At 37.4% G+C, this 15,581-nt stretch overlaps 2 protein-coding genes across 4 annotated transcripts in view; one reads left to right on the top strand and one right to left on the bottom strand.

The window, feature by feature from the left end:
• The window catches only part of Prp31 (pre-mRNA processing factor 31), a 61,492-nt gene extending 59,244 nt beyond the window's left edge, over positions 1-2,248 (bottom strand). Inside the window, exons 1-4 of one of the 2 annotated variants that reach the window (XM_085957732.1) lie at positions 2,203-2,248; positions 1,704-1,922; positions 954-1,089; positions 339-543 (exon numbers count right to left, since the gene is read on the bottom strand). In XM_085957732.1, coding sequence (XP_085813858.1) covers positions 339-543; positions 954-1,089; positions 1,704-1,916 — 554 coding nt within the window. In that variant the 5' untranslated portion in view covers positions 1,917-1,922; positions 2,203-2,248. The remainder of the gene's footprint in view (positions 1-338; positions 544-953; positions 1,090-1,703; positions 1,923-2,202) is intronic. The other variant, XM_085957733.1, reaches the window with a different exon arrangement.
• A 991-nt stretch (positions 2,249-3,239) lies between these two features.
• On the top strand, positions 3,240-15,544 carry Ntf-2 (nuclear transport factor-2). 2 transcript variants are annotated; one of them, XM_085958129.1, is made up of 5 exons: positions 3,240-3,495; positions 3,587-3,658; positions 3,779-3,877; positions 8,292-8,448; positions 14,884-15,544. In XM_085958129.1, exons 1-4 carry the CDS (start codon positions 3,388-3,390, stop codon positions 8,403-8,405), a joined length of 393 nt encoding a protein of 130 aa, XP_085814255.1. In that variant the 5' UTR covers positions 3,240-3,387; the 3' UTR covers positions 8,406-8,448; positions 14,884-15,544. The 2 variants fall into 2 exon arrangements, with proteins under 2 accessions (XP_085814255.1, XP_085814254.1); XM_085958128.1 differs by lacking the exon at positions 8,292-8,448.
• The last annotated feature ends 37 nt before the right edge of the window (positions 15,545-15,581 follow it).

Here is a 15,581-nt window from a genome sequence, read left to right as displayed (position 1 = left end):
TTGTGTTCGTGTAGATCCGCGATGAGCAACCATTCTTTTCACAAGGGCCAAATTAGATTCCAAAACTTTTTTGTTTTATAAAAAGGGGCTGCATGTATACACAGGTAAGGGTACCTATATATTTATTGCATAATTATCCAAACCTATTATTTTACAAAATTAAAAACTCCTACTCACTCTTAAACATAAAATGCTTACAGGGCACGAAAAATCATTCCGGTGTCGTGGGCCCATATGTTACGTACTCAACGTATATTATTTAAGAAAGGACAAAACCTTAAGTGTGACAAAGAGGTCTCTTAATCTATAAATTCAGAAAGCGATTAAATTATCCTTACCCTTGTGTAGTAGATGCAGTGACAGATACGACCATAATTGTTGCCTGTGTTAAGAAACCGAGGAGTGTTTCATTGTTCTTTGCCTGGTCCAAATCATTTCCCAACTCCTTCACAGTTCTAACGTACTCTAAAGGTAACAACACCAATGAATCCAACTCTGGAAACCTCTTCTGATATTTATCTCTGACGAATCTGTGAATAATTGCTGTGAAAGGTAGCATTCATTATAAAATTTAAAATTTAAAATAAGGATGATTTTGTGACCTTATATGCTCTGATTTTTTTTTTTTGAAATCCTGATCATTACTTACTTAATTTCATCATCTACCGTTAATAATATACTTTCTTCCTGCCGTTCAACCGTTTATGAGTCATAACTTCTGGCAGCGTCTGCCTCCATCCAGGTCTGTCTGAAGCCACTTCTCCCAGTTTGAGACTACTAAGGTCTTCAAAACAAACTACACACTCCATCTTGTATGAGGTCGACCAGCACTTTGTTTGTCTTCTCGAATGGTTGTTTATAGCCATGCGTGATGCGACCATCCTATGTACGGCTTTGTGAGGAATAATAATAATATACACTTATTACATTTTATAAACTGAGTGCATACGTACTTATTTCTGAATCTATATCAGCTGCAATGTTATTGGCTTCGACAATTAATTGATATTCTGGATCAGACTCCATTAAACCGACAACATCAGATGAATTTGGTATCTTGTCAAAGTTCTCTCCAATTTGTTTCATTACCTAGATGGAAATTAAATGAGTTATGAGATGTCAAATTGATTTCATTTTTCTACTATTCCAGGAATCATAAAATGTAAAAAGCATGAACATTCAATCTTAATACAATACGTTTTCATTGAGATTTTGTAGACGAAGCATCAACCGTTCCTATTTTTATTTCCTTAACCAGTTTATGTGAAAATTATTTCTAGTTTACTGTTACTGTAGTATTTTAGTAACTGTTTGTTTTCTTTCGGCGGCACATTAATAAAGGAATGTGAATAATACAACTTGAGAGTAATTTCTGTGTCAGTAGTCAACAATATCACAATTATTAAAATCTTTTGTGTAATAGAAATAAGTAATATAAGTAAAGATGTTTGAAAACCACTGCTATAATCAACAGATGTATAACTAAGCTGACAAAATGATGCTAAACTAATAAAATTCTATGCAAAAGGTTTAATTTTGTACTGGCCAAATCCATCGCCACAGATGAAGTCTTTCTTAACGCATAGCAAATAGTGAGACTAGGATGGATAATTGGACTATGCTTGGAGTCATTTGTGTAACAATGGTGGATTGATCCACGCTGATAATAAATTAATTACAAGAAGAAGAATAAATAATATTACCGATTGTAACCTAGGAGAATCCCTGAGTTTGGCCAGTTCACGGATGGATACATTCTTGATATCCTCTTCCATAGGAACAACAGTAGCCGTTGCCGTTCCGAATATTTGATGCGCTTCATTGTTGGAAGTAGATGTTTTTGCTTCAATGAGTGTTTCAAGCTCTTCGTTGTCATTCTCTTCCAAATCTGCCAATAACTCATCAGCCAAGGACATTGTTTACTAAAAAAATAGAAACTCAATATTACAGATTTGTTAGTAAAAAAAAAATAGCAGCGGTGTCACTATATAATATTATAAGATTATATCGGTCTTCCATTGCGAATTTAAAAAAAACCAATTGATTTTGAAATTAGCTGCTACTTGTTAAACTCAGATAAATTTTGTTTATATATTATACAAAGCATAAAGATGTCGTCTCTTAAGAAAAACCTGAAGCTATGGAAAGAGCATAGTTTAAAAAATAATGTTATGATTTATGATAATATAGTAGTTTATTTACCTACGTATAAATAGCGTTTTAACCTCAAATTTAACTGTCAAAAATTAAGGAAAATATAAACGGCATAGACAATAATTATTCTAGATACCAAATTTAGTTTTATATTATTTGTGTGTCAATACAGCGCCATCTTTCAATGGTCAATACCTCTAGTATATTAGTCTATGGTCAATACTATTGTGTAATTCAAATTTCGGACCATACTTCCAGAATATAGTAGAACTCTATGGAATAACGAAATAACCATTTTTCATGTTTCGAACATGAAAATAGTTATCCTTGATTACCTTTAATGCCAGCGCTCCATTGGCGAGCCAAAAGTCCGAGGACAATAAATCGTCCGATGTGTCTATGCTCTGCTACTGATCAATGAACGAATAAAAAAGTCGAGCTGTCAAAAGTAAAAAATTGCGATTATCGTAATGTCTTCTGATAACCCTATAATTTTGTGTTATTTATATGTAGACTTGCGTAAAATAATATAGCAGTGAAAACAACACAAGATTTACGTTTTCTTTTATGAATTTCATAAATACAAATAAAAAAATAATTGGTAAATCTCTCATTTTATAATGTGTAAATTAACAAATAAATCAATGAAAATGTTTAAAACAATTACAGATTTTTTTGCGGTCCGAATGATTGCCTATTAATGTCAAATCGAATTTGCATTGCGATCGACGGACGAAGTCTGGCAACTCGGAGGTAAAATATCAAACATGTTTGAAATCCAACGAGCCTGGTCTGCGGATTAAAAAGTCCGCAGACCTGGGGTGCTCCACGCGAAAAAAAAGTCCGAAGACTGTAAATCGTCTGACTTGCGTGCCAATGGAGCGCCGGCATAATAAACTTATTCTTCTTGGAATATTTTTTAACTAGTGCTATATCACATAAAGTGAAATCATACTTTTTTATTAAATCAACCTAAAGTCAAAATATACATTCAAAACGTTATTAGCTGATACCTATCCTACCTACCTACGGACCATAAACATTAAAGACGAATTTAAAATTTCACGCATGACCCTGAAAAGCTTACTCATTTTTTTTTTAATTCGACATTCGAGTTTTCGACAGTTCTGTTTTGTAAAGTTCGGTGCTTTTGATGCACGAGGTATGCGGCATTTGTGCTGATATATAGCTGAATTTGTTTTCAATTGTGTGCTGGTTTTATATTTATTTAATATGGCTCTTAATCCGGCTTATGAGGCAATCGGAAAAGGATTCGTACAGCAATATTATGCATTATTTGACGATCCAAACCAGAGACCCACTCTTGCGAATATGTACAATGTGAGTATGTTGTGTTTGTAACTTGTTTACTATTTTATCTATTTAACTATTCACTGCCGAAACTAAATATTTTTTTCATCTAAACTTTTAGGTCGAGACATCTTTCATGACATTTGAAGGACAGCAAATACAAGGTTCGATAAAGATTATGGAAAAATTGAATGTGAGTACTCCCGAGTTAGATTACTTATATTTTATATTTACTTAAATATGTACGATTATTTATTATACAATCAAACCTTTCATAGTAAATGAATTTGAAAGACTGTTTATTTGATTTCAGGGATTAAGTTTTCAGAAAATAAATAGGATTATCACCGCAATAGACTCCCAACCAATGTTCGATGGAGGTGTTTTAATAAACGTCCTCGGAAGATTACAGGTAATAGATAACGACCAGTTCATATTATTATGATGGTATTTAATAGTCCAATAATTAATATATTTGATCATTGCAAACCCTAAGATTTAAACAATCAATGAAAAGTATACATAAGTACACGTATAAGCATATGAACTACTCCTTTTCTAACAATACTTAGGACTTCAACTTAAAACATTAGGGCAAAAAGTAATACAACTCTTATTATGTAATATTCTTGAAAAGAAATATTCTATGTTATGTCCATTGGTGATACATTGAAAACTCATCTTAATTTTTTTAAAGAATATTTACAGCGTTGTTAAAAATACAGCATTTTACAACATAGCATGTACTCCAATAAGGACATTGAAAATGGTAATAATGCCGCAGGTGACCGCATGACCTTTCATAACTTTCTTTTTAGGCCAAACCCAACCTAACCTAATCTACTTCAACCTACCAATAAAAAAAGACAGGATAGAACATGTGTACAAATCACGGCAATCAGAAAGGCCTGCAAATATGACCGACATTGCGTGATACACAAAATTACAAACACACCCATACATATTACCGCACACGTACAGACCACGTGATATTTGTTTACGCAAAATCGTCGCTTTCCAAAATGGCGAATTTGGTTGCCAGTTTTTATACTCTAATGCAGGGTTTTGAGATGTCCGGGGTTCCAGCGGCTAGCTCAGGGTGTCCATCGAACCCCGGATTCACAAAAAAAGATACTTTTTAAATTGAGGAGAAATTAAATGAAACTACGCCTGTCTCGTGCGTAACTTGGTATTATCTTATATTTTCTTTACAGGTTTATATATTTTGTTTTTACAATCAGTTTCGCACTCGCAGGTCCGTACAGTTTTCTAGGGACGCTTACTGACTTTTTTTTTATTCTTTTCGAATTCCTCGTACCCGCGTCGACCACTAAAAAGGACTCGTGATTGGCCAAATCTGCTCGCATGATCCTTTTGATTTGACGAATCACGAGGACCACCTCGGCGCAGGCGCGCGGAGATTTTACCGTTGCGCAATGCGCGGCAAAATTTATTATATTTGAATACTTATATTTAGTCTTAAAATTATCTCTTTCATCCATCATCATTTATACTTTAAAATCTATCTTAATTACACCTCCGCCCAGTAAGTGATTTTCACGCACCGGACGAAGGCCTTTACTCATAAATAAATTTTTACGTAGTTGAGCAGGGAACCAGATCAGGTGTTTTATTCAATTGTTTATAGAGATCAGGGTTGCGGTTCGGCCCGTCTTTTATTTAAAAATCAACAATAGCCTGTTGATAACAGGTATGTACCTATCAGTTTCCCAAACTTTTTCTGCAATGGAACACTTCGCAAACCCGGAAATTTTATCAGAACACTTAGTTTATTTTGTAGGTTATTTATTAGCGCAGCTAACCGTTCTGCCAATTTTGGCAACTGTCATTAAACTGACAAGACTTGTCAACCGGTCAGTTAAAAACAATATACCTACCCCATCTTTCACCAAAAAATGGTCCTCCGAAGCGGAGCGAACATTCCGAAGCTGGCCCCCTACTTATCGCTAAGGTTAAAGGCAATGTGACGATCTACAGTTGCATATTCCAAATGGTGTTCGAGGTAAAACTACACTGGTGTTCCGCGGAACATAGTTTGGGAAACCCTGCTGTAATGAATCAGTATGTTCCTTCCTGTCTTTTTTTATTCATAGACTCCAACCTAAGCTAACCTAACCCAACCTTAGTGTCTGATAATGATGTATTGAAATGTATGAATATATCAAACTTTAAATTAACAATTACTCATTGGATCAAAGAGCATCTCCACCAATAGCAAAAGGTATTTAATATAATTGTCTAAATGGGATAAACTGTTTCCTCCAAAAAAATGATAAATGGTCATCTGCGGCACTGCCATAGTTTTTTTTAATGGTAATAAGATACAATAAAATCGTAAAAATATGAATCACTGTACTGGTCTTCCCAGAGTGAGGGTATATTAAAGCTAGTCGTTGTAGCGCTGAGACATACGACAGCAACCAGTGGCGAAGGGTGGAGGTAGGCTGTTAAGATTCGCTATAAATAGTGCACACTAAGCTATGTTAGTCATATGTATTTGTTTTTATTGAATTAAGACTACAATTTACAGATGGTGTTAGTTAGTTTTTAAAAATCAATTAAACTCTGCCTAAACGAAACCATAATAGATTTGGTCTAATTTGGGCAATACGACAAAATTGTGCACAATTTTTCATTCATAGTTGTTTGTTTTCGTTGGATTAAAACTACATATTACACATATTGTTGGTTCATTTTTTTAATTCATTAAGTCCTGCGTAAATCAAACTATAATAAATAAAAAATATTATTCTATCTATAAAATGTTAAAAGTTATGTATGATTTAATTGCTTAATTTTAGATATTTTATAGATAGACGTGTATTTTTTGACTATTATCTATTATGGCTTGGTTTTTCAGGGTTTAATTGATTTTTTTAAATCTAACCAACATTATCTGTAAATTGTAGTCTTATTTCAATGAAAACAAATATGTATGTCTGAAAAAGTTTAATGTGCACTATTTATGGCGGATCTTAACAGCCTACCTCCACCCTTCGCCACTGACAGCAACAGGCATAAATGCCATGGATAATATAATATGTGCTACTGCCATAGCGATGACACTGCATGCTCAAGCCGACGTGTCGCCACGCTCCCAACGGCTAGCTTAATAAAATCTTTTTCACAAGATATTGTTGCCCATTTACTCGACACGCTGGGATCAAAAACACATTGAAAAAACTACCTGTCGGTTTTATTCTATAATACCATAACATTATTATTCATCACATACTATATTATATTATGCTTATAGTGAAAATATTATTACATCAAACTTAATCAATTTTAAGGGTGGACGTGCTCAGCATGAGTCAAAATGGAGCTTTTTTCTATTTTCAAAGCATGATCATCAAATATTAAAAATAAATATAAAGGATAATAAGGCTTCAAAATTTTATAAATAGATTATCTACAACGTTTAAGGTATGTCCAGGATCATGCTTTGAAAATAGAACAAAAGCTCCATTTTGACCTACGCTGAGCATGTCCCCCCTTAAGTGAGGGCTTTATTTGCTTCCGTAGCTTTTGATATTTTCATTCTTATAATATGCTTTTCTGGGGCATATTGGTACCTACTTGCCAGTTTTTTTATATTTAATTTAAAGAAATAATATATGTATAAAAAAATATATGTAGGTACATACAGTCGAACTTGGTTATTAGGAGGAAGATGGGACCGACTGAATATGCTCGTTATAAGCGTTACTCGTTATATCAGAGAATAGGTATTTTTAAATGAGCGGTCACATAACACAAAAAGTCGCAATTCAAACAAATATACACAATTAGAATTTTTCCCTGAAACAAGCATGGCATTCATAAACTACAAAAGAAGTTGTTTATTGTAATAAACGCTGGTAGGTACCTACTGACTTCACAAACCTTGGATTTTTTTACATTAAATTTCAACCATATGCGTGGATACTTTTTCAATCTTGTCGGCGAAAACACCAATTAAGTAGGTTACTTAGACACTTAACTAGTGTCATAAACGTAATCCGACCCCGGCGACATCCTGTTCGGTCGGATTTTATTGCTTAGGGTCGAAATGTTTTTAAACGATCGACAATTAACTGTTTTAAGAAAAATTTTGTAGATATTTTTGCTCGGTGTATCCGATAAGTAGCTTGTTATAAATGTGTGGAGAAAATCATAAACTAAAATGTTAACGAATGTTTCCTCATTACATCCGAGATCTCGCTATGTCCAGGATCGTAATAACCGAGTTCGACTGTACTTTTATATTACCTACCTTGGAACAGGGTAATATTTGTGCAAAATATGTTTTTAAGTTCTCATATTATAGTTCTACTTAAATGTTTTGATAATACTTTAATATTGGTGTGATATTCACACTTTGTTATTAAAACTGGCGCCAATGTACGCTTATCTCTAATAAACAATTTATATTGTAAAAAGTGTATAAATTTATATTTGTAGAAATTAGATAATGCTGCCGTATTTTGAAACTACTTATTCAATCATTGCAGTAAAATATTCCATAATAATTCGTTCCTTTTTAAACTCAAGTGAATATTTTATTTATTGACTATTTTTCCACCAGTGACCAAAAAACCTTCTTTTACTCATGTTAAAACTTTTATTTAATTAATTCTAAACATGGTTATAACATATTTTCTATTGTCTAAACCAAAGGAAGGACCTGGATATTGTTTGATAAAATAATTTATGTGCTAACCTATCCATAATTGTGACACAAATGGGTAGATTTCTCTGCATAAATCTTAGTTTAATGCACATACTAGCCAACATAAGTGAAATCTTGATTTTACAATTATTAGACAGATGAAGATCAGCCTCATGCCTACATTCAGACGTTTGTCTTGAAGCCAATAGGAATTTCTTTCTACGTGCAACACGACATGTTCAGACTAGCCCTGCACGACACGGTGTAGCGCCCACTTCTTGCCAGATAGTCTCTCAAATATCAACAGATCTGTAAGACAGCAGCACATAATATATGATCCGTATATTCTGCTTGCTATTTTCTGTGGTGCTTTTGTAAATTAATTAGCAATTTCCTTTATTCTTATCTAATAATAAAAATGGCATTTCTCATTCACTATAAATAATATCATAATTATAACATAAACCTTAGTGGTAATTTTTTTAGTCTTTTAATTACTTCCTTGTGTTTTTTTTTTCTTGTCAGCTCGATAAAAATCTTTTTGATGAAAATTCTACAATGACAATAAATGTTTTTTTGGCTTATTATTTGAGCAGGTTGAGTGGGTTCCAATTTTACTTGTCACAATGGGGGAGTTGTCAGAAAACTTCTTTTCTGAGAGATTTTTATCGAATTGAATTTATTAAACGTGACATGGTTTAATATTTATTTTATTGGTGAACTATGGTGGAATTTTGTTTTTTTGCTTAAAAATCTGACATCTTATCCCTTATCTTAATAGTTTCATTTCGCGACCAAAGAATGATTTTTATTTCCAAAGTCTCCCAAAGTATTATCTCAAAATTTTTATTTTTGTTCCACGACCCACTCAATATCCCAAGCAAGCCAATTTTGAAAAACCCCTGCTTTGTGGGGGTGTCGAGTCTCATACAAAATATTAAAATGATCGAATTGAAAAAAAATGGTCGCAAATTAATGCAAAATGTTATAGTCAAGGAATATGTACTATCATGAAAATAATTATTTTGTACTTGCCGATTAGTAAATAGGCTTTTCTCTTTCCTGGCCTCATAAAGCTTAATTTTGTGTCACTAATGGCACTGTCCAAATACAATATTCAAAAATATGCATTCCTAAAGAAACAGGATTGATTTCTAAAATTATAATATGGGTACAAATAATATAACTATATTCATCTCATATTACGAATTGGCTGATGCCGATCTGTATAGAGAAGTTACATTGCTGATCTTCTGTATCTGGATTCTGGATCAAAAGCAGGTGGCTGACACTTAAAATTATTGTAGAATTTTAATCAAAATCATTTATAACCAATAATCTTTCTATAATTATATTCTGTTAATTAATTTAATCGTTTTCTGTGTTACCCCACATTTTATATAACATTTTTTCAAAAAAGTTACTTTCACAAATTTCTAAAATGGAAAGGTTGGGAAAATACCAACTAGATATTGCACTGCGCGTTAATAATTACTATTACTGATTATAGTACCCGCAACATAGCTTGTCACTTTGCGAAAACGAATATCATTGTCGCTTTCCTTCCACAGATTGTTCAACATAACATTTATGAATGTAAAAAAATATGATACCATATTATTTGAAAGCACCTGTAGTATTATTATTATAGATAGTCATCGTGAATGAGAGATGGAACATTCGTTTTGGCAAGTGACATGCTATAGCAATTTTACTATAACAATATTTTATGTTTTGTAACTAAAGCAAGAATAATATATCAAAAATACTGATATTACTATAGTGATACCATGGTGAAAGTAAGGTGCGCAAATACTGCCACTTCATGTGTGCATACTGCACTCCAAGTAGGCATATGGTTGCTTTTGCTAACAGTGCTTACATTGCTCCTGTCATATTGACTTGTCTGACTCTCCCCCACTTTCTCTTTATTGTTACCCACCCGAACTATTAAACCTTATTTTCAATGTGGTATATTTATAATAATAATTGTTTTCATCCATTGATAACCACCGCTCGTGAATCATGAATTGCCCAATGTAACTGAATATTTTTTGTCATAATTATGGTCTATTTCAAAAGATTTTTTTGCCTTAATGCTGTGGAGTAGTGAAACACAAAAAGCTTTATTTAATAATTATGGATCTAGACAGCTATTTTTTCATTTCATTTTTTGGCTTTTGCAATTTGCCCTTTGAATGTTGATATGGAACAAATATCCAATATTTATTTTAATATGAAGACTGATTTGTAGCACCTATTAAAATTTTTGTATTCCAATATAAAGCAGTGTACTCATTAGCGACCCGTAACTGTGACTGTTGCAGATACAGTAACCAGTATGGACGCCAAATAATTAGTTTGAGTGTAATAAATAATTATTTCGCATCTAGATTTTGTTACAATATCTGGAATAGTTACAGTTACGGCTCGCTAATGAGTACCCGGTTTTACAAGGTCCTAGAAAAAGTTGCTTATCAAATACTTTTAATTCCACTGATTTCGTTGTAGAAATCACTGCTTCTTGTCATTGCTACTCTTTTGTTCTTCGTCCGGCAGTGTTTCCCAGACTTACAACACTGTAGTACCTCTTTAGAGACATGGGGGCAGATGCATAGATGTCACCGTTAAGTTAACCTAATTACGTTCAGCTTGGGTGGGTACACTATACTTAGATGACAACATCGCTTTTTGCGTTCGAAAATGTAATCACGTTTTAAATACCCATTTTCCATAATTTAAATATTTTTTAATTCACATACAATGACTTGAATTTGATAAAACATGCTCAGTCTGTCTGATCATTATCTCATTTACAAATGGTATACAGTAACAACTAACGTTTAGAAATGGATAAAATGCATTTGCATTCATAATTTATTCTCAATGCAATTTTGCTTTATCGTAAATATATAAACTGAATATTCTTTTTCTGTGTATGATATAGGTACTCATTTATTTTCTGTGACTCGAGTGCAGTGTCACTTTGATACCAGATGGAAATCTCCCACAGGAGACTACCTCAAAGGGCGGACCGAACCATCATATTTCCCAAAATACCACAGCCTACGTCCACTCTTCGCGGTGATCGCAACCCTCGGCCGAGCGGAACCCGTCTCCTTGAAATTCAAATTCGTCAAAATCCCGCCAAAACAGACGCGGTCTATCAAAAACGGCCGCTCGCGCCGCCACTAGTCAATCCGTCGGTAAAACAGGGAGCTTCCCGACCGACGGATAAAACAGGACGCCGCGAATCTGGCAGTTGGATCTGGATGGGCGCGAAAGCTCTCTCTTGCCTGATACGTCGACCAGCGAGGAGATCTCTTACATCAACCGCCGAACCAACAGCATCGACCGCAAAATCTCTTCTCGCCTCGGACGCGAAGCCAAGCCAGCATTCCGGACAGCCCGCCAAAAAGACCACATCTGACATCGGCAGCACGCCAAGCCGCAAGCCCCGACCCTACCTCCCATCGGACAGCGAGCATCGCCTCGGATGCGAAGCCCCAGCAGCCAAGCCCGCGACACCACGTTGCAGCCCGCCAATTACCAACCGACCGCCAACGACGACAATAACCTGTATCTGTAACGACTACCCTGCAATACGATGAAATAAACCAGCCTTGACCAAATACCCCGTGCGTTTCTGTTCCCCACCCCCGCTTTGACCTTGACGTTATCACGGCCTGCCATCTCCGCTTCAGAGCGCGCAGAAGGCCGGTGATAAGTTGGCGCCCAACGTGGGGCTTGTGGGCAGGATTGTGTCCACCGGAGCCAGCATCGACCCTGAGATACGCCAGCAGAGTGAGTACAACTGTGAACTTCCTCAAGCAGTGACATTTGCGAGTACTCACTCTACCGGGGGAGAAACACACGGCCGGTATTTACAATGTCAAATTGACTTTGTTTCGCGCGTGCAATCGCAACATCGAGACACGCGGCGATACGTTCCTCGCAGCGGAAATGACACACGAGATCGCGCGGACCGTACTCCCGCAAGTTCATTCGATGTGGGAAGCATAGCCAGACAATGCTGGGGGCCGCGCAAAAAAAAAACCGCGTGGTCCCGAAACCTGGAATTCAGCACACCAGTGGCGCCTGACAGAAGCAAAAGCATGGACATCGGCTCCATCACAAGACGGGACAGCACCATGAATCAGCAGCATCGCTATGTTCCTCCGACCAGCTGTATCATCCCTCGACCCTGGCCCACGGAGGAATACATAAGATGTCATGGCCAACGGCGTCGCGACGTTACACGGAGATGCCCCGGCTACCGACGCCGACGCTCTTCGTGACCGACGTCACCCAGCACAGCGAGGTGCCAGCCAATGGCGCTCGTACCTCCAACCCAGGCGAAACATCTGCCACCAGCGCGGATGTCTCGCCTAGCATAACCACCAGCCTTATCAAGCCTAGCGAGCCTTACGACGCTCCTCGCAAAGACTCAAGGTCAAGCTTCAGTACCAAACCCCATAACCAGCCGCTTACCATTTGGCACCGGCGTTATCACGGAGTGCCCCGGCGCGACGCCCGGCACCTTCGTGATATACCTTACGGCAGACCGAGGTTGGTCGCCTGGTCTCTGGTTGCCCAACCGGCGGTGACCAGCAGATACATCAGACACCGCCTCAATCGCCGACGGCCCAAGGCTACATCGGATCTGCAACCTGAGGGTCCAAGAAGACTGAAGCGGAAGCCAAGATTCCAGGGACGCAGCAAGACCCCCAGCATTAATCGACCAACAAGACAAACATCCGACGCCAGCGAGGATGTCACGCCCGCCTTAAAACTACGACACCTATGGCCAAACCGCTTCGACGCCTTGGACGTGCGAGAAGACGACGCTCAAGAACTCAAGGTCCCACTTCCAACACCAGACCCCATCACCAGACGTCTATTCTTGGAACCGGCGCTATCACGGAGTGTCCCTGACTGACATGTCTGACACCTCCGCGAAAACCTCACGAGGAAGCTGAGATTGGTGCCCTGGTCTCTAGTCACACAATGGCGGCGACTAGCAGGCGCAACAGGTCCCACCTCACTCTTCGACGGCCCAAGGATGCGATGAGCTGGTCGATTCGAGGGAACCACCATGTGGAAGTGGAAACCTCAGCAGTTTTGACACGAAAGAGCCTCAAGCACGCCAAGACCATCGGACGCGTCAAAGCCGCACAGAGGTGAACCGGCCCCCAAGGACAAGCGACGGTAGGCTGATGGAAAAGACGACGGTTCGGTCGTTTCCCGGAGAGGTCGTTTGATACCAGATGGAAATCTCCCACAGGAGACTACCTCAAAGGGCGGACCGAACCATCATATTTCCCAAAATACCACAGCCTACGTCCACTCTTCGCGGTGATCGCAACCCTCGGCCGAGCGGAACCCGTCTCCTTGAAATTCAAATTCGTCAGAATCCCGCCAAAACAGACGCGGCCTACCGATAGCGCCGCCACCGGTCAATTTGTCGGTAAAACAGGGAGGTTCGCGACCGAGAGCGGGATGACGCCGAATCTGACGGTTGAACACCATTTGAACACGCGCGAAAAGCTCCTTCTTCGATTGGCCGCCGGACAGCGAGCATCATCTCTGCTCTCCTCGGACGCGAAGCCAAGATACATATCCCGCCAAAAGGACCGCGTCGGCAGACTTCTTAAGCATCTCCAGGAAATAAAGGACCACATCGGCAGCACGCCAAGCCGCAAGCCCCGATCCTATCTCCCATCGGACAGCGAGCATCGCCTCGGATGCCAAGCATCAGCAGCTAGGACGCAAAGAAGCCACGTTTGCAGCCCGCCAATTACCGACCGACCGCCATGACAATAACATGTAACGACTTACAATAAACCAGCCTTGACCAAATACCCCGTGCGTTTCTGTCCTCCACCCCCGCTTTGACCTTGACGTTATCACGGCCTGCCATCTCCGCTTCAGAGCGCGCAGAAGGCCGGTGATAACTTCACTAAGATTAATTCAGTCACTGATTTGTTGATTTCGGCTGCAAATATGCCTTTGCATCTGGCCCGTGGACTTTATTGGTTGTACCTCATTTTTGATGACGATTTTTTAGTCCTTTTTTATGTTCTGAGCAGTACATTGACAATTTTTTCTTTCAGATTAATATATAATTGTTGTTTTCTCATGTGACAATGACATTAATACGCAATATCATTATTTACTCTTATTCTAATTTTCATAATTATAGTATTTTTGCCTTACGATACATAATAGTATATTGTACATTGTACGCGGATCAAAATGAGAAAACAAATGCTATAATAAATTATATGGTTGCAGCATTGAGCAAATCACTGTCATGTCGAATTTTTTACAAAAAAAAGTTACCACTCATTCAAACTCATGCATAACATCAAGGGCTGGGTTACGCACCAGTTTGGGAAACACTGGATGAATCACACCAAATGCATCATAATATATTCTAAGTATAATTTATTTTGACAAGTTCTGTCAGTTTACATGGTCTTTGGACATTTTGATCAATTAAATCTGTACTTGGCATCAAACCCCCTAGGGAACGGGGGGGAACCACTACATTAATTTATCGGTATGACAATGTCATCTTTATTCAGATAAGAATTTAATATGTACTTCTCTTATTAACCCTAACGCTCCGTTCACCATTTAACAAATTCTAATTTATGTGGGCAAAGCAATAAGTAGTCGGTAGATCGTCGACTGCTATAGATTGGCGTTGTTAACAGATATTGTTCTTTTATATTATTTTGCAGTGCGATGAAGATCCTCCGCATCCTTACTGCCAGGTGTTTGTGTTAAAGCCCCTCGGGGAATCCTACTTCCTGCAGCATGACATCTTCCGCTTGGGCATACATGACACAGTATAAACCTGATAAGGATAGGCCACCGAGGAAGCTAAACAAACAATGTGCTTTAAGTGAATAACTTTACATAATCCCGCAAGAGTTTTCGAACACTGTGCTAAGCATCTATGATATTTTTGAGGCATTCAAATGAAAGAATGACCTCGGGAAAAATCTACATGATGTGACTGCTGCATAGTTGTGACAGGACGAAATTTGTGTTAATACTATATGTAGATTTTACACATTTATGTTAAAATCTTTTTTTCTTTATGAATTGTATACGGCTGCACATTTAAATAATCTCACGATTCCAATAGTGAAAATTTATATTGTTTTAGTTTTCCCAATAATTTTGTATTTTTTTCATTCGCCAGCCGTTTTAATATTGTCCAGGATGTACTTCTCATGTTTTGGATTTCGCTTTTATAAAAGTTTTATTATGTTTTAAATAAAAATGTATGTTTCGTTTAAATTTTCTACTAATATATGTAACAGTTTAATATTGTTTAAGTTACATTATTAAATCAAGATCTTTTGTGGATAATATACATTTTGACTAATTACTAAACTCATTTCTTTTATTTACCTTCTCCTGTATTCACATT

Source organism: Rhyacophila brunnea, unplaced genomic scaffold (assembly GCF_057557595.1).
Source record: "Rhyacophila brunnea isolate RB1 unplaced genomic scaffold, BYU_Rbru_1.0 scaffold_7, whole genome shotgun sequence".
Lineage (NCBI taxonomy): Eukaryota > Metazoa > Arthropoda > Insecta > Trichoptera > Rhyacophilidae > Rhyacophila > Rhyacophila brunnea.
The sequence above is the reverse complement of the archived record's forward strand: the minus strand, read 5'-3'. Positions and strand labels throughout refer to the sequence as shown.

Coding starts and splice junctions, on each gene's coding strand:
- Ntf-2 (XM_085958128.1), top strand. CDS start 3,388: ATGGCTCTTAATCCGGCTTATGAGGCAATCGGAAAAGGATTCGTACAG. Junction 3,659..3,778: donor AGATTATGGAAAAATTGAAT/GTGAGTACTCCC, acceptor ATTTGATTTCAG/GGATTAAGTTTTCAGAAAAT. Junction 3,878..14,883: donor ACGTCCTCGGAAGATTACAG/GTAATAGATAAC, acceptor ATTATTTTGCAG/TGCGATGAAGATCCTCCGCA.